Source organism: Netta rufina, assembly GCF_964035555.1.
Source record: "Netta rufina genome assembly, chromosome: 2".
NCBI classification, from domain to species: Eukaryota; Metazoa; Chordata; class Aves; order Anseriformes; family Anatidae; genus Netta; species Netta rufina.
Window position 1 is genome coordinate 151,056,113 of NC_140124.1, and position 24,445 is coordinate 151,080,557.

Below are 24,445 nucleotides of genomic sequence, written 5' to 3' on the forward strand. Positions count from 1 at the left end.
CAGGATATTGAACATTGAAAACAGTAAAAAACAGTGGCAAGCAGGCAGATATATCAATCCTTTCCATAGATTAAGTGTCTGCAAAAGCAATTTTCTTTCTGAAACTGTGAAGACCATTGTCTCAGCAAAAGCAGGATTGCCCATTTATTTTAAGGTACTATTAAGAGTTAATCCACGCAGTGTCACAATGGATTTAGTTGTGAAATACACTGATAAAATAAAAAATAAAAATGATAGCAGCAGCTCAGCTATGTACTTTTTTTAATGTAATGATGCATAAAGCAACTTTTGATTTACTCAAATTACTAGACCTCCTGTAAATGGATGTCTTGTTTTATTTGTTTTTTTCAAGATGACAAAAAATTCTAATTTTACTGTAGAAAAGGAGGTGCACACAGACAACAAATTATGAAACTGAGAATATATAACAGATATAGATTCCCTGAGGGAAAATCCCATGAATCAATACAGTTTTTCTGTGGAAGGTAATTTTGTGCTCCTTTTCAGTTCTTTGTCTTGCCTAATAAAACCTTGATACTGTATCTTAGTATGCAGAGAGGTGTGACTTAGGAAGCTTTGCCAACAGGAAGAGATGCACCTGAAATAGCAAAAGGTCTTTGAGATTCCTGTACCTGTCCTGTAGTGGTTTTTGTTTTTGAACTCATCTGAAAATAGATGGTACAAAATCAATGCATAACTGTCTGGGAGACGCTTCTTTAATAAATTTTTTCATCTTTCATTAGTATGATTTTTTTTTAAGTAGTCTTAATGATTATGGTCTTGATTTAAATCAAATTAAGAATATAAGAATATTAACATGCTTTGACTTCATCTTTTGATTAATTGATTTATATACGAGTACAATTTTTATATTAAAAAAAAGCTGTTGGGTGGGCTGTTGACTTACTATGGGACTTTTGTATTTGGAAGCATGTGTCATATCTGAAAATAGGATGAAATCGCCTGATTCTCCTTGGCTCTACCTAATCCTAGGCTTCAATTAACAGTTCATTCTCTTCTCTTGAAAAATATTTTAAATATCTAGTCGATGGCAAGTTGAATATGAATCAACAGTGTGCCCTGGCAGCCAGAAGGTCCAACCATATCCTGAGGTGCATCAAGCACTGCATTGCTAGTTGGTTGAGGGAAGTGATTGTTCCACTCTCCTTTGTGTTGGTGCAGCCTCACCTTAAGTACTGTGTGCAGTTCTGGGCACCACAGTACAAGAAGGACATAAAACTGTTAGATAGCCTCCAAAGGAGGTTTACAAAGATGGTGAAGGGTCTGGAGGGCACGATGAATGACTGAAGTCTTTTGGTTTGTTCAGCCCAGATCAGGGCAGGCCAAGTGTAGGCCTCATGGCAGCCTGCAGCTCCCTCACGAGGGGAGCGGAGGGGCAGGCGCTGAGCTCTGCTCTCTGGGGACAGTGACAGGACCCGAGGGAACGGCATGGAGCTGGGACAGGGGAGTGTCAGGCTGGGGGTTAGGGAAAGTTTCTGTACCCAGTGGGTGGTCGGGCACTGGGACAGACTCCCCAGGGCAGTGGTCACAGCACCAAATCTGCAGGAATACACGAAGCATTTGGACAGTGCTTGTAGACATCTGGTCTGATTTTTGGGTGGTCCTGTGCAGAGTCAGGAATTGGACTTGATAATCCTTCTGGGTCCTTTCCAGCTCAGGATATTTTATGATTCTATGATTCATCTTCATATTCCCATTTCCTTTCTTTTATTTTATCAGCCTCATTCCCTCCCAGAGAAACCAACCTCTTCTGATTAATTTTTCTCCATTAGTCCCAGTTTTGCTACATCCGTGCTACATCCATACCCAAGTTCAGTATTTCTGATTTTTTTTTTTTTTAAGGAAATGTCAGACACATATGGAATCATCTAGGTGCTGATGGCCTTGCAAGATTGTGCTTCCTGAAAGGTCCCCAATATCTTGTTATATGTTACTTATATTATATAAAGTGATTGTATAAATGGTCATCACGCAATCAAAGTGCATGTACCCTCTACCACATAAATCCTGTTTTAGTTATTACATGAGCACATGTGTACCCTAGAGCATGTGATTAACTCAAACATGTATGCTGTCCTGTATTGCTGGACAGGTACCTGTAAAATAATCAGAAAATAAGCATTTCATCCTAAAGTCACACTGGTACAATGTCACATAAATGTGGAAAAATTGTGAATATACAGCTAGACATGTATCTAGATGTATATATAGGCTGTATGTAGACACTATTACACCAAGGATTACAGAATTAATCTACTTTATCTCTAGCCAGAAAAGTCTAGTTAATCTAGTTGGTGTGCTGTCTGGGCTCCCCAGTCCCAGAGGGACATGGTCTACTGGAGAGAGTTCAATGAAAGGCCACAAAAATGATTAAGGGACTAGAGCATTTCTGCTATGAAGAAAGGTTGGGACTGTTCAGCTTAGAGAAGAGAAGCTTCAGGGGAGATATTGTCAATGTCTACAAACACTTGAATGGGTGGTGCAAAGAAGATGGAGCCAGGCTCTTACGAGGAGCGGCTGAGGGAGCTGGGTTTGTTCAGCCTGGAGAAAAGAAGGCTCAGGGGCAACCTTATCGCTCTTTATAAGTACATTAAAGGAGGCTGTAGTGAGGTGGGGGTTGGTCTATTCTCCCATGTGCCTGGTGACAGGACGAGGGGGAATGGGCTAAAGTTGTGCCGGGGGAGTTTTAGGTTGGATCTTAGGAAGAACTTCTTTACTGAGAGGGTTTTTAGGCATTGGAATGGGCTGCCCAGGGAAGTGGTGAAGTCACCATTCCTTGAGGTCTTTAAAAGACATTTAGATGTTGAACTTAGCGATATGGTTTAGTGGAGGACTTATTAGTGTTAGGTCAGAGGTTGGACTCAATGATCTTGAGGTCTCTTCCAACCTAGACAATTCTGTGATTCTGTGATTCTTTTCAGTGGTGTCCAGTAACAGGACAAGAGGCAGTGGGCACAGACTAGAACACAAGAAGTTCTGTCTAAACATCAGAAAGCACTCTTTTTACTGTGAGGGTGACAGAGCACTGGAAGAGGTTGCCCAGAGAGGTTGTGGAGTCTCTCTCCTTGGAGATATTCAGAAGCCACCTGGAAGTGGAGCTGGGCAACCTGCTCTGGGCAACCAGGTGGCCCTGTTTGAGCCGGGGCTTGGACCAGATGACCTCCTCATGTCCTTTCCAACCTTAACCATTCTGTGAGTCTGTGTACCTGTCATCAGAACACGTCTTATCCCCTTCCTACAGAGTGGAGACTGAAGTGTTTTCGAAGTGCTGTCTGGTTACATGGACTCTTGGATTCTTCTGTTGTGTTCTATCAAAGATATCTTCTTGGTGTATCATTGCAAGACTGGGAGCTTGTAATAGTTTTCTGCCAGGTTTCTGATTTTCTAAAAGCAAGACAAAGTAACTACTAGATATTATTTTAATGAATAAATACAAGTTGTGACTTGGAAATCTGTAATGCTCCCCATACACATTTCACTGGTTAAAATACACTTGCCACAATAACAGATTAATAATCAGTAATAGTAAAGAGATTATACAAACATCTAGAGTTCCTGAGTTCATTTTGCTTTGTGTTCAAACCTTTTGTTCAAGGTTTATCAGCCAAATTACATTCATCCTTTAAATACTGAAAAACGTTTAAATAGGCTGTGAACTGTTTTGATCTCTGAACTTCTCTTGCTCTCTTGCTAGTGCAAATGATCTATTATAAGATCTGTATAGCACACATTTGCGATGAAATATATTTACAGAAGAAATATATATATAAATATATACACACATACCCAATTGGCTATGTCTCTAAACTCAGATTTGTGCAAAATGGTATAGCAGAACAATGGATTGAAAAGATCTCCACTCAGGTATATAAATTGTAGCATCTTATACCCCCAGGTGTGAGTGACTACTTGATTTAGAAAGCAATCACAAATGAGGTTCAAAGGGCCATGCATTGTTCTTCTTTTCAACTTAACAAAGGGTACATATATATAAAAAAAAAAAAGTTATAATCTATAAGATTTTAATCGACCCAGTTGCCTAAAGAAGTCTTTAAGCAATTTGATGAAATGTCATTACTATTTCACATAACTCTCTTCAAACAAGAAATTCAGAAAACTCTTTAATATCCAGTATTTCTGATTTGCTCACTTAGTTTAATTATTTAAAAATCTGATATTAATATAAATATTATACATAAATATGGGGTGCCTTCCAGAGATCAGGTTAAAGTCTTGTTCTTTTTTCAAAGGTCACACTTTTGCAAGCCTACCCTTGCAGGTAGGTATGATATTAAGAACTTTTGCTTTTCACTTAAACAAACAAAAACCACTTTATTCTTTGATGAATATCTGCTAGACTATGACCAGATAAATTCTGCTTTTGGATATGCCTGTACTCCTATCTCAGGGCTAAGCAGGAACTGCTCTTCTCTGTGAGTTAAGTCTTTTTTTCATTTTGTGACCTTTTGGTGACACTGCAGACCATTCCCACCAGTTGAATTAAAAGCCACTTGGAGATTCAATAACTTTTCATTTTTCTCCTAGAAGGTAAAAATGACAGACGTATACACATATATGTAAAAATTATGTATCGAGTCAATGTAAAGTGTCCCTTGGATGCCCATTATTTGATATTTTCTTGGAGACTTTCCAACCCAACATCACTAGTAATGAACAATTACATGTGAAGAAGAAAAAGGCTCTTCCTCTCAGTATAGGTAGGTTCTGTAAACATGGTTTAGCCTCATGGAAAATACCAGACTAAGACTTAAATTAAGGTATTGAGCTGTAGATAGTCCTTTCCTATCATTGTACAGTGGTGGGCATCACCGTTACTGAAGAGTCCTCTGCCTCACTTGACTCCTGACTTAGAGTTTGTCTCAGTTTGTCTTGCTTATGAACAAGGTCATATTTCAGGTGCGCTGGGCACACTCCTAGCATTTGCCATGGCTAGGATGGTGCCTTTAGGAAGGTCTCTGGTTAATGTTCAGAAGAGGAAATGCAGAAGCATAATCAGCGTTTGATCATCAGCTGGTGCACTTGTATCTCTCAGCTGTTGAAGGACTGCAAGACCACAGGGTGCTCTGGTTGCTGTTTGTTTTTAATCCCTCAGTTTTTATTTACCCCTCTAGGTTCAGTCTTCGTAGTATGTAGGTGGCAAGTGAAGGGCGCTCTTATGCTTGCTCCCCGTGTATATAAGAGACTGGGCTTTCTTCTTTCTGGCACTCACAAAAGAAGAGTTGTCATCCCCTGTCAAGGAGAGGTAGGAAGCGATGCTTTCCCTCAGGCCATAGCTGAGACAAGAATCATCTATTGCTGCCAGTGTGTTTTCAGTATCTTCAGTCATCTCTAGCCTTTAAAAGAATAAAGTTTAATTACTGTTTCAGCTACTTAAACAGAGTCTAATACTAACTATTCTAGTCTAATACTAACTAACTAGTCTAATACTAAAAATTTTTAAACCAAACAATGTTAATTTTGTATAAGAAATTTCCCGGCTCATAAGTCACCTGACATATCTGTCTCAGTGATTTTCTCAAACAATACAACAGTAGCATCTGACTGTTTTTGAGCATCAGCAAGGAAAATAACATGTATATAGTTTCTTAATTTGTAGGAAAAAAAAGGCCTCAATACTGCAAAAAAAATTCTTGCATTTGTATGCAAATGAAAATGCTTTGTGAATTAAGGGTAATGGATGGAAGTTTACACTTCAGAAGGAAGAGGTATTTTTGTTTCTGAAAGTGGTTATTTCACCAGCTTCTGAAACCTGACCTATTTTCTCTAGTTGCAGTCAAGACATAAAAAAAAAAATCTCATGAACCTTCATTTGGGCTGTGTGTGAAATGGGAGTCAACAGGAAAGATGTGACAATGCGTTCATTACAATTCTGTTGCTTTGTGTGTGGCCACTAGGTGAACAAGGCAGAAAAATTTCTGATTACAGGGGCTTGTATGCCTTTAGTGATGGATCTGACAATGGATTATGGCCTGCCTCTTACTCCTGCCCCTGTAGTGGAGAGTACACAAGAGTCCCAGTGAGACTGCATATACAGCCATACTAATGTCCAGATAGGAGAAATTATTTAATGTTAACTGTACTTCCAAAAGTTAGAGAACTAAGATTATCAGAGAGTTGGACATCCAAATCTCATGGGTTCATATGCTACCAGCAACTTTGAATATTTGAAACTGGTTTTAGGAGAAGCAAACGTCTGTTTCTCCTGTGTTGTAAGTGCTAGTACGTACAAGGCTGGAAAAAGAATTTGTTGTTTATGGCAGTCTGTTCATTGTGGTACCTGTGAATGCTTCTCCAGTTGAAGTTTTTATTCCACATGACCACAGGAGGAACTTGATTCATTACGCTGTTGTTGTTAGTGCACTGGGTAAGACAGGGTGTTGTAAGGACACAGCAGAGGCCATCAGCAACTTCTGAATAGGGAAATGAATACACATAAAGTTAATCCTTGCTCATTGTTCTCTTTGTTGTTTTGCTTCCCTGGTGCGTGCTCAAGTAAACACCTCTGGACACAGTAGTAGTAGTAATCAATAAAATGTGTATTCTCAGGAAGGACAGTATAACACAGCCTTAACTTCTCTTCCTCATACCTTTGCCTTTTAATTTAACAAGGAATCTGTTTCCCACATGACTGAGGAACTGAGACACAGAAAGTTTAAGTGACTGGCCAAAAATCTAGAAGGAAGTTTATGACAGAGCAGGGACTTAAAGCCAAGTTTCTTGAGTACTTTGTGAGTTCTGCTTTTGCTTTCCATCATCATAGTCATGCAAACAGAGTACAAAATAGATGCAAGATGCAACCACTGAGATTGGATTGTATGTGTACCTACTTTACTTTGGAACATGGCTATGAAATGAATCAGAGTTTGTGTGTTCATGTTAAATTCAGATTGCATTCATCTGTATTTCATCTCTCTATTCTCTCCTCCTTGTCCCACTAGGAACATTACATTATGTTCTTCTGCCCAAGTAGAGAATGTTATGGCAATTGCTGATGTTTTAGACCTCTTAGCCTTATTTCAGGGTGAGATGCTGCATCAGCTGATGGTGAGGGAATGAGGAGAGCTAAATTTCGCTATGTCAGCTCTTGTAGATATAACTCAAGTAAAAATGTAAATTGTTGAGTGTTTTTCTTTGAGAATCATAGGGTTTGATTGTTTGCTTCTTTCTAAATGGAGAAAGGTGTCAGGTAACTGAAATGTATAGAAAAATATTATCCTGTTTCAATTCTTACTTCTCACTTTATATCACTGGACTTGAAATTTCCTTTTGTGCATTTTGTAAGTGAGTATGTTGCAACCCTTCTTTTTTTTTCTTTCCAGTTTATAAGCATACTCTTTGGCCAACATGCTTTTTCATTTACCCCTGAAACATGCAAACATTGTGCCTTTACACTTTTTAAATTACTAATTAAAACAGAACCTATTATTCTCTTGTAACTTTTATACAACTAATTTATTGCAGTTCTTCCTCTTTCATCTTATAATTTTCTCATTTTAATGTATGGCAACTGCAGCCACTTAATTGTGTTGTTTGCAAACATATCTCTGGCACAGGTTAGATTACCATAAATCCAGAAAACAGTCATTAAAACAGGTGCCATCCACTGGACTGATATTGGTATAAATGACAGCCGGATCTAGATTTAAACTTTTTCTATGGTAGTAGCTGCAAGTCTTTGGCATAAAGAAAACTTCATATTTCTGGACCTTTGATATATAGTTTTCAAGTTTCTAGTGGAAAATATATTTGTTCTGCAGTTGCAGTAGTTTTTACCTGAGTAGTGATTCACGAGGTCTTCAAGGCACTGAAACGTTTGCCGTGGAGAGATATAATACCAGTTGTTTGGGAGGCGGAAGATCCTGTAATGCTTCACTTCCCTGTGCCGCACTGACAGGGAATATAATCCTGGAAAAACATGAGAACTGATTACAACAAAGTAGGGTCCTAATTCTGCATGGCAAGTGGTGACCATAACCAATGTATCTTTCAAATGTGGTACAATGATCCAAAAGGTCCTAGAAAGATCTGACAAAACAGAGAGGCCATCCTAGTTGAACGTTGTGAGATATAACAAGGCCAAATGCAAGGTCCTGCTCCTGGACTGGGGCAATCATAAGAGCAAATACAGGCTGGGTGGAAAATGGATTGAAAGCAACCCTGATAATATTAGACATAATTTTTGAAATGTGCGTGAAAGAACTACCTGTTTACATAGTCTCTGCTTTGTGTGTATTTTATGGCTTCTTCAGCCAATTTTTTGTAGACCAAGGCAAAGCTATGACTTTTCCTCCATTTGAAAAGTCCCACTGCTTAATAAGCTTTGCATGCAACCAAAGTAAATAACAATGTTTAAACAACTGTGTCTTGTTTGTGCTGGTGCCTGTGGAACTTTCCATGGCCATCAACCCAGCTTACGGCACTGTTTGTGCCATAGGTGACTGGTGAAAGATTGGCATGCTGCACTGAGTGCCTTTGCCTTCCCATTACATACATTTTTAAGGATCTGAGGTGATCCACGCGGAGCAGGATAGGGAGAGAATTAAAGGTTATAAAACTGTTAATGCCTGAGATCAAGGGGAAAAATATTTCTCACCTTTCCTAGTTTCACTCTCTCTGATCATGAAGGAGCCAACCTTGGTGTTGGGAAGCTGTAGAAGTTCCTCTGCTTTTTCTCTTCCCAGCCCTTCAAATAACCAGCTGTGAAGCAGGAAAACACAAATTCTGAAATTTGGGCACAAGTGAAGAAGAGAGCAGCATGTGGCCATGAAAGTGCAGCATTAGCCAGGAAAGTGACTGCAAAAATAACACTGTGCTTTCTGTAGTTTTCTCTCAACTATGTCCAGGCATATTTCCTCAGTTTATGGAGAAAATCTTGCTCTCCTTTTTCATGTACTGAGTTTGAATAACTTTTGTGAGACTATGACAAGAACGAATAAGGTTTAGACTTACTAGGGGAAAGGAAACTTTTCAAGATGTCTTTATCTAGATTGGTAGGGACATATCCATGTGGTATGTTGATGGCATATCTGTGGCATTACAGATACTTGAGTTCAATCCCTCTCTTTCATTTAGGCAACTTCTATTTTATTGTTTTAATTGTATTTTATATATTTATATACCGCAAATAAAATAAAATTATTTTACGGTACAGTCTAATCTTCTAAATTAATTGGATTTCTGGATAAAGGGAAGCGGCATTAGTCCTACTAATTTTACTTCATAACTTGGTGCACCGCTGTATTTTGCCACAGCTAGTGAGTAATGATGTAGCTGAGCTTGCCATGCTGGTATAGGAGTTACTAGTACTTTAAAATAAAATAGTTCTTTTGTTTTGTTTGACCTGGTCTTGGGAAAACAACAGACAGTATTTTTCCACAACCATATCTGTGCCCCAAAATTTGGAAAGCATCTCTATTCCAACAGGATATAGAATATATTAAAAATTAAACACATGTATAAATTCCAGTGAAGTTCACAGTTCATATGCTTAAAATTAAACAGCTATTAAAACCCTTTTCCAGAAAAGCTTTAAGTGTATGCTTTAATGTTTTTCTTCCGGACTGGTGTCTAGGGCAACATGAAAACTTTGAACGAGTCCTAGCTCTTCCTGTGTGAGAGTTTATGTTCTTGAAAGCATCTGTGGCCTAGAAATACACTTTTTGTCAATATTAAGGGTTCTTTGTAAACAGAATTTCTTTATCCATGGACTTAAAATTAAAGACCAGTCCACACAGCAGAAGTATTTTGAGTATCTTGTATGACATCAGAGGTCTTTTTGATCTTTCCAGTTATTCAAAACTAGGATTTTCATTTTCATATATTCTAAACTTATATATTAATTTGATATCAGTTTTCAAGGAAAGTGAGATGTGGGTAATTACATTAGGCTATCAAATAAAATTTCAGCCTACTCATTCTTGGCGTTGTTTTTGTTATGACACCAAATTGCACTAATCAGTGTGGTATATGTACAAAAGTAGTGTTGGAAGGCTAAAGAAAATGCATTTACTTACCCGTGATAAACCTTTGCTACATATTTTCCTGGAATATAGTTTTCTCGACCTGTTGTAAGGGAATGGACTCTCCACCAACCTCCTTCACTGTGTGAAAGCAAGAGAATAGATATTTTCAGATGTACTTTCAGAGCTTGTCCTCATTTTAGAAATGAGTTAAGACCTACATCCTACACTGTAGACTTTTGTTTGTGTTTTTGAATCTGCATATTTAGAAACGGACCTGAGTTTCTTTCACTTAGAGTAGTTCCACTTCTAATCCTACATTAGGATTAAATTTGGACACAGAAATAAGCTGCTTTTGTTCTATTTCAATTGCATAAGTAATAAAATATTTTTTCTGTAGTTAAAAGAAGAAGGGTAAATACTCAGTGGTTAAGCCATGCTGTGCTCTGTCTTCCCACAGCTGGACTTCTTTGGTATCCAAATCATTCAGATTATGGCTGAGTATGCTGTGTCTAGGCAACCCTGTAATTCCTCCTGTAATATCAGCAAATGAACTCTGCCTGCAAACAGGTTTTTAATCTAATATAACTACTTCATGAGTTTCTTTCCCTTTTAATTCAGTTGCTGACCAAGCTCCAATAAAAAAGACCTCATAGCTGAAAGTAGGTGACCAGGCATATTTTTTTCATTGATCTATCTTAGGCTCTTGCTGAATTGAGTACTGGCTTTCGCTTTTGAGTCCCTTGGGAGGGCAGAGTAACAAGAATTTTCACAGGGATGTTGCAGCGCTCTAGTGACTAGTGAAAGGGTTTTATGGCAATGATCAACTACAATAACTGGTGGCTTTTTCTCCATCTTTTTCTTTAAGGGTTTGAATTCAAATAGTAGTGTTTAAATACTCATTTTGTGGCCATTAATGTGGCAGTTAATGCTCCCAAATAATTCCTACACAGCAGACCCAATGCTTGGTTAGATTAGGTCAAGGCAGCTGAGTTGGAAACACTTAAATTATGCTTTCTGGCTTATAGTGGCTGGCTCTGTGGTCAAGAATGTATGTGCTGAGGAAAAAGGAGAAGACTGAGCTGGAAATTTCAGGCCATGCAAGTGTTGTTTGCAGCTGTCTATCTGACTTGAAATAACCCATGAGAAGCTTATGTCATTTTGTTTGCCCCCTTCTTCCCCTCTCCCTCCCTTCCTCCCCCCCCCCCCCCCCCCCTTTTTTTTTTTCCCCACAACTCTCCCAGCCAGAACCAAGAACTGGAAGAACAAAAAATCTGAGATACTCAGCATCTACCTTCTTACAAATTCTAATACTGCTAATGCTATAAAATCCTTGTGATTATTAAAAGTCCCAGAGTGGCTTCTGGGGCAGAAGCCACAGAAATTATGTAGATTGGGGCACATCACTGGAGCTGGTCCATCAAACAGCAGGTCCAACTAGTGCAAGCTAAATCCAGTTGTACATCTGGTAGTGACATGGTGCTCTTCTCTTCCACTGTATTTTGCTTCTTTGAATGACTTGGGAGAAAAATTACACCACAGCTTATGTACAGCAAGAGCCTGTATGCAAATAGTTCCCATTAACACTGGTGCATACACCAGCTGGGCAGAACAGGCCCTTGAATAGGATACTGTGCTTTGCATTGAGCATTGAAGCATCTTTTCTTCTGTGCACAAGCTGGTCAAAATCAGGAAAACTCCCATCCAGGCTTACTTTGGTCTTTGTTCACTACCAGAAGTTCTTGATAGCTGCACCACAGACAAACATGATAAAAACTGCAGCTGCAAAAGCCTAGTTCTTTTAGAAGCTGTATGTCCAGCAGGTCATACCATACACCACATGTATGTGCATGATATGCAGCATGTATCATTCACAACGACATGGGTAGATGTAGTTCTGTGGTGTTATGAGGGGCCACAGCTGATGAAAGTTAGGAGTGATTCTTTAAGCTGGGATTTCCAAGGTAAGGCAATTGTACCATGTCTTAAATGTTACACAAACATAAGCAAGGTTTAATTGGCTAGAAATTACCGGAACAGAACACCCCGGATTTAGGGAAGCTCTCATCAGCAAAATAAATTCTTCTGGTGGTATTGCGTGAGTCTTGTGATCTCCAGGTTTAGGAAAAGCAGCATGTCAGCAGAACATAACTTCAGGCACTCTGAGTCCATATAGCTCTGTGTCTTGTTGCTGACAAAGGCCATAGGAGGTCACAGTGGTCTGGAGAAGACTGAGAATTCATGAAGCATCTGTGATATTTCTCTTAAGTACTTCTGTCCTCCAGCCTTTTGATGTTCTGACTTCCCCAGAGACTTTTGCCATTAATTTAGAAATCCTCAGAGGATATCTCTGCTATGAATGCCTTTGGTCTCCCATTGAATCCATCTGCTTTGCCAGCTGCAAAACTGAAATCTCTCATTTCTTTTTAAGCTGTAAAAACAGGGGCCATGGGGCTGAGTGACTCCTAGGAGGTCACTGTGTGCTTATACAAGTTATGCATAAAAGAATATCAAGGCCGCTGTCTTCTGTTTTAGAAGGTGTGCTTATTCTTGTGTGTGGCAGTATTTATACTGTACATAAGGTCAGTCTAAGCTAGTGTTCTTAAGCCTACTTCCTTTTGGGATTATTATTTTTTTTAGCAGAACCAGCTGGGAAAACATTTATTTTTTTATTCCCATTAAGAAAATGCAGATTGAATTTAAAAATATATATTTTATTTTATTTTATTAAAGGTGTCTCAAATGTAAAGCAAAATTCAAGGTCCTAATCATGAAGAAACTATTAGATTGAAAAGGGTAAGACAGAGAGGCCTGAAGTGAAGAAACTCAGAAACATTTTCCTTTTCTACCTGATTCAAATTATTTTTTCTTAATCTGTTTCCCACTAATGTGAGGTTATTTGCTCAAAATCATTTTTCAAAGCAGAATTCTGCTTTGATTCCTATTTTAAGGAATCCAGCTTGAGAAGACATTTCAGAAGAATCCAAGTATCTAAGAAAAATTTAAAATCCCAAATCTTTAGACTCTAGGAAAATTTACTCTATGGCTAAGCATCCTTTGTTGCAGAGTTTGAACTCTGTTTTGCTAAACTGTATCCAGAAGCTACATAAAACATAGCTTTGCATCAATTGTAATAAAACCTAATTTGAAAAAATGGATCAACTTACTCTGATAGCACACGCAGTTTCTCTCCTACATGAAATATAGGTTGGCTTATGTCTGCTGAGGGATAGTCATAGATGACGGCAAGGAAATCACTCTCCTGAGCTGTTAAAGAAGGATGAAAATGTCACTTACAAAGATGATAATGTTCTGAAACAGAAATAGATTTTTCATTGTCTATACTGTATTTTATAGAAAGTAATATGGGAAAAAATCTCACTAAAATGTCACTTGGTAAACATAGAGAGCTAAAGATGAGCCTATAACTTTGGAGAAGAATATGAAGATATTAGAAATTTAAAAAGGGCATTTGGCTAATTATAACTAAATAATTTTAGACCACTTTTTCTAGTAATTACCATATTTAAAGGACATATTTAGTTTGAAACTATCAAAATGAGGAAGTATTTGTAGTATCAGGAAGAAACCTAGTTTGATTAATGTCCTTGTCTCTAAACGCCTCCAGCTACAATTTTGAACCATGCTTTCCTTTAAGGAAAAGATGTATGCTGAATTTTTCAGTTCATTGCTGGTAGTTTTGGAAGGTATGAAATTATTTCAGATTAAGGTCAATGAGAGCATGGCTATTATTGCCCATTTGCCATCAGTTTAATGAACAGACAGATCTTTATTCTCCCCCCTTGTATGGAAACTGTTCTAGAGGTACCACTTGATGCTCATTTCCACTAATGAGAAACAAAATATGTAATTAATCATTGTATAACTGCAATTTGCAGAACTGAGGTCTTTAAAGAGATAAGAAGGCCTTTTACATCATTTGGGATGACTCTGGGCTACACTACACCATACAGGACATGAACCGAGTCCCTTGGGATCCCAAGGGATGAGGAGTATACTTCGGGCAATGGACACAGCTTGGACTATCAAATGTTTAAGAGCTCCTCATCCAGCAGGAGCCTGTGGTACCCAGGAAAGGCTGATGGGTGGGAGATTCAGAAATGTATGATGCTGTGTGTTTTGAGCTTTTGGACCTCCTGGCAAGAGGGTTCGTGCAATGTACTGCCTACTTTTATTGCTGGAGGTGAGCAATAAATACATCTTTCTACCAGCATGTGGGGAGACTAAACTTTCCTTCTGCCACAAGCAGGATCAGCTTCCCATGCCTTAGTAATACCATCTAACAGTATATTTGCAGAGGTGGACAGCTCTCTGTCTTTGCCCACTCTGAGCAGTTCAACATGTGCAAAAATAGGAATGAATTAAAGGGAGCAGATAAAGAAATTTCTTAGGGATATAGATACGCGTTTATATCTTGTTAATTTACCTGTTTAATATAGCTATTTCATTAACTTGCCTTTTTTAAGGAAGTCAGTTTTTTTTTGTTTGTTTGTTTTAAGTGAAATCGAGGAAAAACATCTAGAACTACGTCTGAGACTGGCTCTGTGTTTCCAGCATCTAGGACCTTACAAGTAACTCATAATGATAATAATGAAAGGCTGAGGGAAACAGTCAAGGCTTCAGAGAACAACCATTTCAAAATGAGAATCTTAACACTTCCAGCTATCCTTACAGTAGTGATAGTGAGAATATGTGATAAGGCATTCTACATCTGTGGTTTAAAACTAGTAAAAAGTAATATATTCTCAGTTAATTTTGAGTAGTTTTTCATTGTTATGAAGTAGGAACCAGTGTTATAGAATGTAGTAGATGATTTAACACATATTCCAAGTGACTGTAAGCATGTTTAGTCTTGATGGCTGTTGTCCATGGAAGTAGTCTCATGATACAGTTAGCAAGCATCCTTATGGATAGACGGATGCGTAGAGTCTAGAGTAGACATGGATTAGTTTGTCAGTGTGTTTTGTATTAGTATTACCATGTTTTTCTTAGTTGATTAGCATCACTGAATTAAAGAGAACTAGTCCAGTACCTTTACATTAATCAGCTAACTGATGTGCTTAGTCTACTGTAACTCAGTTTGTAATTAGTTCATCTATCTTGAAGAAATCCTCTGCTAAATATGTCTTTAATTGCTTTCCTGTTATGCACTAACACTTATACATCTCTGTCTATGAAACTGCACTGTAATACCTGAGGCTTATGGTACCTCAGTATTAGTGCTGAATGTTTTTCAAGATAGTGATCTGTTTTCCCAGGACTACAAGACATAAATGCCAGAAAGTACATTGTAAGACCTGCAGAGTGAGGATAAAGTGCCATCATCTAATTTATCATCGCAGTTTGTTAGAGAGTAGTACAATTCAATGTTAGTTTTTTAGCTTAATGAAAATGCATTTAGATTATTATTTTTTTTAATGAAGAAACAAAACTTAAGCTATTTATTTATAAATGTTTTGTTTCCATACTGAAAGTGTGGAAAACAAGTACTTTTTCTGCCTTGTGTATGTGGTGGTTTGCATTTCGTTATGCACTGGGGGGTACATGACTTTTTCTCTACCCTAGGAAGATCTGCACAATTTTACTTACACTTTCATCTTTATATCTGTTTTTGTTTCAATTTTGCATGTTAATTTGTAGTTCTGAAAAGGAAGGAATTAATCATAGTGTTGGCTGCAGCATCCATACAAACCTTGCCTCTTAAAATGTGTGTACTTATATTAGAGGAAACGTACTAACCAAACCCTTTCAAGGCTTCCAATCAACAAACAAGCCCTCATTTTAATTGGTATTTAAATCAAACCTCACTGGGTTTTTTGGTCATGTGAAATACCCCACTGCACTCACAAAACCCATACGAGCTTCTTTCAAAGACAAAAGCCTCGAAGCAGGGACTAGACAAATTACCCTCTTTCTCCACATCTAAATTTCTGATAGTTTTGGTCTGATGAGCTCCCCACACTTTCAACTTGCAAAGGAAAAAAGAATTGACTGAGTTTATTTCTAACACAACCTCTCCTCCCTACTTTGAGTGTGTATGTTACAGGTAAAATGGAACAACATAAAAGTTAGAAGGGAAAGATTGAAGTACCATCATTTCAACTGAATCAGTTTTTCTTTTTTTTTTTTTTTTTTCCTTTCTTTTTTTGAGCAGTAAAAGATGAATATGAAATACACAGTAGTTTTAGATACCTGCAAGTACTAGATGTCTTGCAAAGGTGTGAGACTGAATACTGCATGCCCCAAATTACTCATTCAGAGGCCAGCTGTGAGTGGGCTACAAATCGCTTTTAAAGAGGAGGGGAGAGCACAGGGATTGCATCCAAACCCAGGTCCCTGCATAGCCCTACAGCGTGAATGCTGTGATTTATGGCATGGCGAATCCCAGAGAGGGTAAAAGAGGGCACTCATGTGTGTCTGGGTGGTTGCCTGTGCTGCAGTAACCACAAGGTGTGGCTGCAGGGTAGCAATGGCGTGTACCAAAATTAGTTCAAAACCAGCCAGCTCAGGAACTGAGAGTTATGCAGGTGCAGCCGTATGCAGCTGAGAAAAGGATTGACCCCTGATTCAGGGTCCCAAGGGAGGAAAAATGAGGGGGTGAGCTCACAACCCCTGATGACGCCTTGCTGCTGCAACTACCCTGGTGTCTGTACCTCAGTTATGTCAGGGATGCCCACACAGTGTGCTTTCAGATGCATTGCAGTCGTATTTGGAGTCCAGATACCTCCTGGGGAAATGCATGCTATGCATTTTTCCTTTTTTCTATGACCAAGAATGATGTGTTGGAGGTGAGAAAAGCACAAGGTTATGCCTTCAGTGCAGCTCTCAGACCACACAAGGGACTTACAGGGGTCTGACAAGTACATTAACACTGCGGATCAATTCCAATTATCTGCTATTCTCTTCCTTTCTGTTGTATTATTTCTTTTATTTTCCCCTCTATTTTATTTCCCCTCCATTCTATTGAAACGAGCCTGCTTTTCCCAATAACTGCTTGGGCTGCTGTTGTAAGTCTGTGGATTGCATCCTCCACCTCTCTTAAAGTAAAAGGTGGCTGGTTTTGAAGGGAAACATTCAGTGTTTGGCAATATGATTTGTAGTTTGATCTTCCCAGGGAGACAAATAGATACAAAATCATTGGATTAACCACAATAGATGCTTTTAGTACTGTGTTCTGTTTCAAAAACCTGTTTCCATTGGATTTGGATGACAGTACTGATGCTTCTATGCCTGACTTCAATTACAACATTTAAACCCTTATGAAAGATACTGGCCTGATCTAGACTAAGAGATCACAAGACCTTTGCAGACATTTACAGCTGGCTTTGGTTAATTAAACATAAGTATCCAGTGCAATTTCAGCTGGGTGAGAGTGTCTGAGACCTCCCTGTGTCCTTAGCAGGTGTCACTAATACTGGAGAGCTGAAGGTTGGGTGCGATCTGACAAAGCAACTCTCTACAAGTGCTAGACATGTCGAGCTCTTAATTCCTGTATGGGTAATTTCCCATTGAGATCACTGTGCTACCAACATTTACTGAGTTACCTTTTAGAGACAGGTTTTATTTATGTAATTGGAAGGGAAGCAGTTGGCTTTAGTCTTGCTAAATCATGACTTGCACCAGGTACGGAAAAAACACAAACTTCAGATCTTGGCCATGGCAATAAGCCCTCATATCCCTACAAAGTCCTGCTCTGAGTGGATGTATATCTCTGTTTTAATGGTTGTGGTATTTGTGATGGCAGTTGTTAGGAACATCAGCGTAGGTTCTCTATATAAATAGTAAATGGGCAGTTCATGTTATATGTCATTATCGGTGTTTGGTCTATGCTTTATTAGCACCCAGGGCTATACAGCTGCCTGTGTCAGCTAGATCTTGGCCATGCTAGAAGCAGGGATGGATTTCCTTCAAGCAGTGATGAAACCAGCCTGATTCTCTATCCTTACAAAACCAGGAAGCACAACTGGAGCATCCTAATGGAGAACCCCCAGATTTTGATTAACACCTTCCTCCTGACGCTTAAAAAAAAAAAAAAAAAAAGACAAAAAAACAGACAAAACTGTGTTCTATTCCACGCCTCTTGGGAATGATTTATTGCAGCTCTTTTACCACCTCTCTGGCAAATTGAGGTATGATATCTTAGGCTGTGCTTACTCTCCACCTACTCACTTGCTGTTTGGGAGTAAAAGATCAATGAAACTCTCTTGCTTTCCTACTCAGACACATGATCTCTGCCAGCCCACAGGATTCTGTACAGCATGATATTTTTCATGTGCGGATGCATGGGGCAAGTGTTTTCAATGCCCCTTTGCAAGCTTGGCCTGTAAAATGCATAATTTCCCTTAACCTTTATTTTTAAACCTAGTGACATGGAAAGTTGGTTGCACGCTAATTTTAATACAACTGTCTAACAGTGGATTTCAGGTTCAGTGCAAGTATGACATTATTAAGGGTTTTAACCTAAAAAAAAAAAAAAAAAAGCAAATTCAAGAAAAACTGCATAAAATATCACACGGAAGTTTGTCAAAATACAGTGCTTCTTGTTTCCAAAGCATGTCATTTTTTTTCTGAATCAGAAGGAGCATCTTTCAAGGTGCACCAGCAAATAATAGTTTTAAAGTATTTTATTTTTTTACTTAAAGTGTTTAGAAAACACGCTGGAATATTTGTAAAAACAAACACTGTCTACAGGATGCCCTCCTTCTCCCACAGCAAAGTCATGCCCTTGTTTTTTTTCTATGTCAGGCAGATGAAGGAAGACACACAGATGAATGTACCATATATTTTGAACATCTTTTTCTCTTGAAAGAAATTAAATGAGTGCTTACCTGTTTGGCTCGCCACATTTGTTTCTGCAGAGGCTCTCGTCATTTTCATAGTATTTCCCATTGTGTACTTCTGTCAAAGCTCTTCAGAACTAAATCAAAGGAGACATTGAAATTAAACTTCAGAATAACACCTGCTGTGCCAACACATAAGAAATGACCCAGTTTTGGTGTCTCCGATGTTATATGGTTTTGTTTTTGAGAACTCTTTTGTCAAGTTCTTGCGAGAGTTTTACATATTTGCTAAACTCTCACCACTTTGGTGCTTTTATCAGGGGAATAGCAGAAAACCACAGCTAGGGAAGTTGCTCAGAAGAACGCAGCGTAGTAAAAGTTTCCATTACCAGTACCTCAGCACAATAGGAAGTCACAGCAAAGCCATGCCTGTACAGTCATTTTAGATACAAAATGTTCTTTACAACATTTGGAGCTCTTAAGGTACAAAGAAATTAATTAGATTGACGTATCTGTTTTTCAGCCCTGGGTACTGTGTTGCCTTATTGCCGAGCAGTAAGAATGTTGCTCAGTGGTTTTCTTCTGATGCAGTTGTGATCTCAGCAAATGTGGGCAACGTTCCCCCCCAACCTCTTTTTTTCCTTTTTTTTTTTTTTTCCTTCTTAAAAGTAACACATTGCCTCAAAGTGTTTGATCTCGAAACACTCCTGCATCAAGCGAGTGGTGCAAATTCTTCAGAATTGTGTCTTGCAAAGTTTGGGTGGATGTACAAGAAATGCGGCATCAGACAGTCATGAAATTAAATATTGCCAGGGAGAGGTCATTCTCCTCTGCCTGTCCTAATTCTCCATGAACCTAATTGTCCATGAACTGGCAGAAGTAGCCTTTGGATTGGAAGCTGTCATATGTTATTGAATATTTGCAGAGGCAAATAAGCTGTATCTATTTGAAATTTTAATTTAAAATAAAAACGTCAACACCACTAGCTAATAACTAATGATTTTTTAAAGATTATTTTATTTGCCCCATGAAAGTGATAACAGGAGATCTGGCAGCATCCTGTGTGTTTCTACTAAACTAAGGTGCAATCTCTATCTTTCTATCTCTTTAAGCATAGATGTTTCAAAGATGATTGCTGTCTTTGGGATGTTCTTCTTTACTTATGATAGGTGAGAGCCTGGCGGTGTTAGAGTGGTGTCTAGCTTGAGAAGCTGTAGTGCTGAAAACAGTGATGCTTTATCACTAATTGTCTTTTGGAATAAGATTGGCAAAACTGAGTATATTGCTTAGTACAATACATATTTCATATATTAGTGAGAATTTAGGGAGATGCCCTACAGAATAAAATACTCTTCTAAAGAAAAAATAATTTGCCTCTTATCAAATGCAAGTAGATATGTGCTAAAACAGATGGTAGTGCACAGTTTGACTCTGCCTCATACAGTTTTCAAGCTTTTTAGTTCTGTTCCCAAAGTTTCTTTACTAAAAGTCTCTATTTCGCCGACCAAAGGGCTCATTCTCCTTTTCACTGTATGCATTCAGATAGTAGTTTGTAACACATGTGTAGGATAAAGCTATACAAATGTCTTTCTGAAAAATGCCTGAAATTTGTTTTCACAAGAATAAAAACCTCTTCCATTGCTTTATCTAGGAAATCTAGAATAATAATAATACAAGGGTAACCTTAAATAAACTATTTGGATAAATAATAAACGGCTTCCCTTGGTAGAAAACACTAAATTATTCTCTGTTTAAATACACCTGAGTTTTGAAAACTAACCCGAGAATTCATTTTGGTAGCCACTGTCTATCTGCAGGCTTATAATTTCCCAAACTAACTCTGAATACTTTTTCCACAAGAACTAATTTTAATTTCTTCAATGTTTTCCTCGGTTATATACTATTAAAAATAACAAGTACAGACAGAAATAGTGTAGCCAATACGGTAGCTACAGATATAATCATAGAATGGTTTTATAGACATTCGTGACGCATCTTCAAATTAGCCAGCAAAATTTCCTGGGCACAACAATAGAGAGCTCAGCAGGAGTGAAAAGCTCAGCCAGAAAACTGGGATAAATACCTGGACAGATAACCTTCACTGAGATCTGTGCTGTAGTAACCATATTTTTGCAGTACTTAAAAGGGCAGTTCAGCTCTAGCTAAGCTGATGCTAAGCCACAGTTACTAAAGGCTTGTGCAATTCCAGATAGGTGCCAAGCATGGCAGCATGGGTATCTTACGCCTGATTAGAATTTTAACACATGCAACTGTTATCTAGATGAGAATAGCACTTGAATTTTGTGTCACAAAACCACACACAAATAAAATTAATGCAATCCTACCTCTGTGTGCCCATTTATTCTGATTTCTTGGTATCTAAGGGCCAGAAGAGCAAGGCATCCTACTAGTGATCAGGCTTGTGACAGACTGCTTTTAAGAGCTTTTTTCATGCTCTTAAGATGCAGTGGATACCTGCATCAAGGGTGCCTGAGTCATGTTGGAAAGTGAGATGGAGCATTTGTACATGACGGAAAGAATTCTGAAAATTTTACCTTGTACTTACCAACTTTCTAAAAGCACGGCACATTTGAGCAAGGCACCTTCATTTCCTAGGTGGTATTTAGGTGTCTGAACTCTAAATGTTGCTTTAAAAATACCTGATATGCTTTTGAAGGTTTGCTGCTATGCTGTTGGGAATTAAACTGCTTGCTGTCTAGACCAGAAGGACTAGGAGTCCAGGACAAAACCATGTGCCTACTTTGTATTTTTGAAGAGTGCATCCAAAACTAAACTGCTCACTTCTGTTGTACGAATCGTTGCTTTATATGACCTTGCTCTTCTCAAAGGAACTCTGAAGTCAACAAGACGAAGGAGCATGCAGCTCAGTGCTGTTATGTTAGAGATGGAAGAATCTGACTTATGGAAAACAAAAATGTTATAAGGTGCTTACAGTAATAGTGAAGAGCAATGGCATTTTGGACTGTGATGTCACTAGCGTGACAGACAGTTTGCTCTGCCTCACAACATTTTCCGTGCCAAGTTTCACTGTCACTAATTACCATTGGTGGCAGCATTAAATCTTGAAGGTGGAAGAGGCTTTAAGATGTTCTCTAGACTCAAGGCAGAAGTATTCAATTAAAAAAAAAAAAAAAAAAAAGAAAGAAAGAAAAAGAAAAAAGGAAAGACAAATAGAAAACTGTGACTGCTGCTGTTGATTTGCTAATCCAAAGTGATTAAAAGGAAAATGACATGTCCGACTTGGTTTTCCCACCAAGGACACTTGTCATTACACATTGGGCAGAGTAAAAGTGCTTATTTTTAAATTTTTATAAAAGTCCAGTCAAAGATGGTGGAATGAATGTCCTGAGGTATGGCTTAACTCTGAAATATTAGAAAGTGGAATTGAAATGGAAGAAAAGTGAAGTTTTGTTTGAAGGGGGGCAGATGAGAAGGTTGTTGTACTTGCCCGCTGACAATTTCATATCACCGTTTTTAGGGTAACAGTGTATGAATTAGTGTCCTAAGTATTTCTAAAGTAACACTGCACATGACTGTTAAGTACATGATAGATCTTGATCATTTAAGTATCTTGTGCTTGTGGTGAGTATTGACAACACAATCCAAATTCATTATATCATTATACGATAAACTGTATGGTGGCTTTCTCAAATTTTGAGATACTCTGCAAAAATAGACTTACAGGAAACTGTAAAGCATCTTGCGGTTGAGCCCATTTTTAATCATTTCAGTAAATAGAAGAACAATGACAGTTTTATAGATGATATTCTTTTGAAATGGAGAGTTTATTCCAGGGACTGCGTCTGACTTACATCTGCTGGGTTCGCAGGGTTTGGCATACAATTAGAGGTTGCATCCTCTGTTGCACAAGCAGATAATTACACCAGACCCTAAGAAAACTGTCCACTGATGGCTATTTGGGAAGAACTAAGGTGAAGTGATAGATATCTTGTCTTAGAAACCCCAGGCGTTACACAGAGGAGTGCAGCAGCTGGGCTGCACACCAAGCCCAGTTCTACCTGTAGGTGTAAGGGTAGCTTTGCCCGTTTACAGGCCACCTCCTCAGGCTTGTGTGGAAACTTGATTTTAACCATTAAGACCACATTTGCAATCTCCCCAGCTTTGGCCCTTTCCATTTGCACATATGACATTTAAGGGAATCAGGTTGCTGCTGCCATAACTGTTTGCAAACCCACAACTACTGGGATTTAGTCATCTTTACTACTTTATTTTTGCTACCAAAAAAAAAAAAAAGGAAGGTGAGGAAACATCTACAGCCCCAATCCTGCTTTGTGTCCTATTTGTCAGGGGCAGAGCTATCGGCAAATATGATCCCATCACCTTTCAAGACTGGAATCTCATTGACCTAAACCATGTGTCTCAAAACCTGTGGTACAATTTACACCTTCCGTTCCTGCAAGCAGCACACTAACAATAATTTCCTCTCACAGAATCTGTTCTCTGAGAAAATGTCATTCTGGAGTACTTACATATCATGGCATAGGGGAAATTCCATTGCTTTATAAGAACTTTGTCAAAGTTTTATTTCAAATGACTTAAAATTAGTAAATATTGAAGAAACATAAATAATGAGAAATAAAAAGACAAAATAAGCACTCGAGTAAAGACATTCTACAAAGAATACTGCAGACCAGTAAAATGAGGAAATTTATCATTCCTGAGATGTTATACCTGATTTTATTTTTGCTACCTGACATTGACATCTATACCTTCAAGGTCTTAAAATTTAGTTCTTAGTAATGTTCACAGGTAATATATGAATCCCATTTAGCTTGAAAATGTAAACACCAACAGCCTGTCATTTCTTATTTTGGGGAAAAAATCAGTTTTGATTTACTAAATTGTATCTTTTTGGTGAATTTCCCTTAATTTGTCATTAATCAAAATGAGCATCCTTTCAGCTTTGAGACACTTGTATCTTTGCACTTAGAAAGAGCAAGGTAATGTTGCAGTCAAGGTAATTCACAGACACATGCAAAATCTGAGTGCTGTGAAACAACACAAATGCCACATTATGCAAACTTTTAACACTTTGAATAAAAAGCCCATTAATCTGTCTGAGACATTTCTCACGTTTTGTGTTACAGAGAGCTGCAGTTTGCTTCAGCAGAAGGTCCTATGCATGTCTCTTAATGCCAGCTTTCAGTAGAAATACTTCTTTTGCCTTCTATGCTTAGTGCTAGTCCTTGTGAAAAGGATCAAGGCAGGCTTTTCTATTTCTACCTTAGACGGTACTTGAAATCCATGGTCTGAATGCTGTCATTATTAAGGAAATAAAGCTCTCTTCTACATAAATAAACATTGGAAGATTTGGTCCTATATACAGATAATCTAAAATGTATCAGAGTAATGATTACCTTTAAATGCTGGGCATGATATTCCAGGTTGCAGTATTTCTCAAAAAAGCCGTAGTCATAATACTGCTCTCACGCTGCCAGCAAGGTTTAGCTGATCAAGGCGAGGAGCAGCCGGGCGAATGAGTGTGTTGTGAAGTTCACGCTGTCATGTAGAGCAGCATTTGCCAAACAGGCCACATACTTCCTCTCTGAGAAATAAGGAAGGCTCAAAGTGTTTGCAACAGATGAGGTTCCTGTTGCAAGT

The 24,445-nt window shown here is 38.3% G+C and overlaps 2 protein-coding genes across 2 annotated transcripts in view; one reads left to right on the forward strand and one right to left on the reverse strand.

The window, feature by feature from the left end:
- TG (thyroglobulin) overlaps nt 1-24,445 on the forward strand; it is a gene marked incomplete at both ends in the record, with an annotated part of 152,758 nt that overhangs the window by 93,007 nt on the left and 35,306 nt on the right. The window lies entirely within an intron of this gene.
- Nucleotides 3,954-24,304, reverse strand: SLA (Src like adaptor). Its single transcript, XM_084283095.1, has 8 exons — nt 24,202-24,304; nt 18,851-18,939; nt 13,169-13,268; nt 10,056-10,142; nt 8,636-8,739; nt 7,816-7,947; nt 6,320-6,452; nt 3,954-5,375 (listed from the first exon to the last, which is right to left on the reverse strand). The coding sequence occupies exons 2-8, from the start codon at nt 18,909-18,911 to the stop codon at nt 5,156-5,158; spliced, it is 837 nt and encodes a 278-aa protein (XP_084139221.1). The 5' UTR covers nt 18,912-18,939; nt 24,202-24,304; the 3' UTR covers nt 3,954-5,155.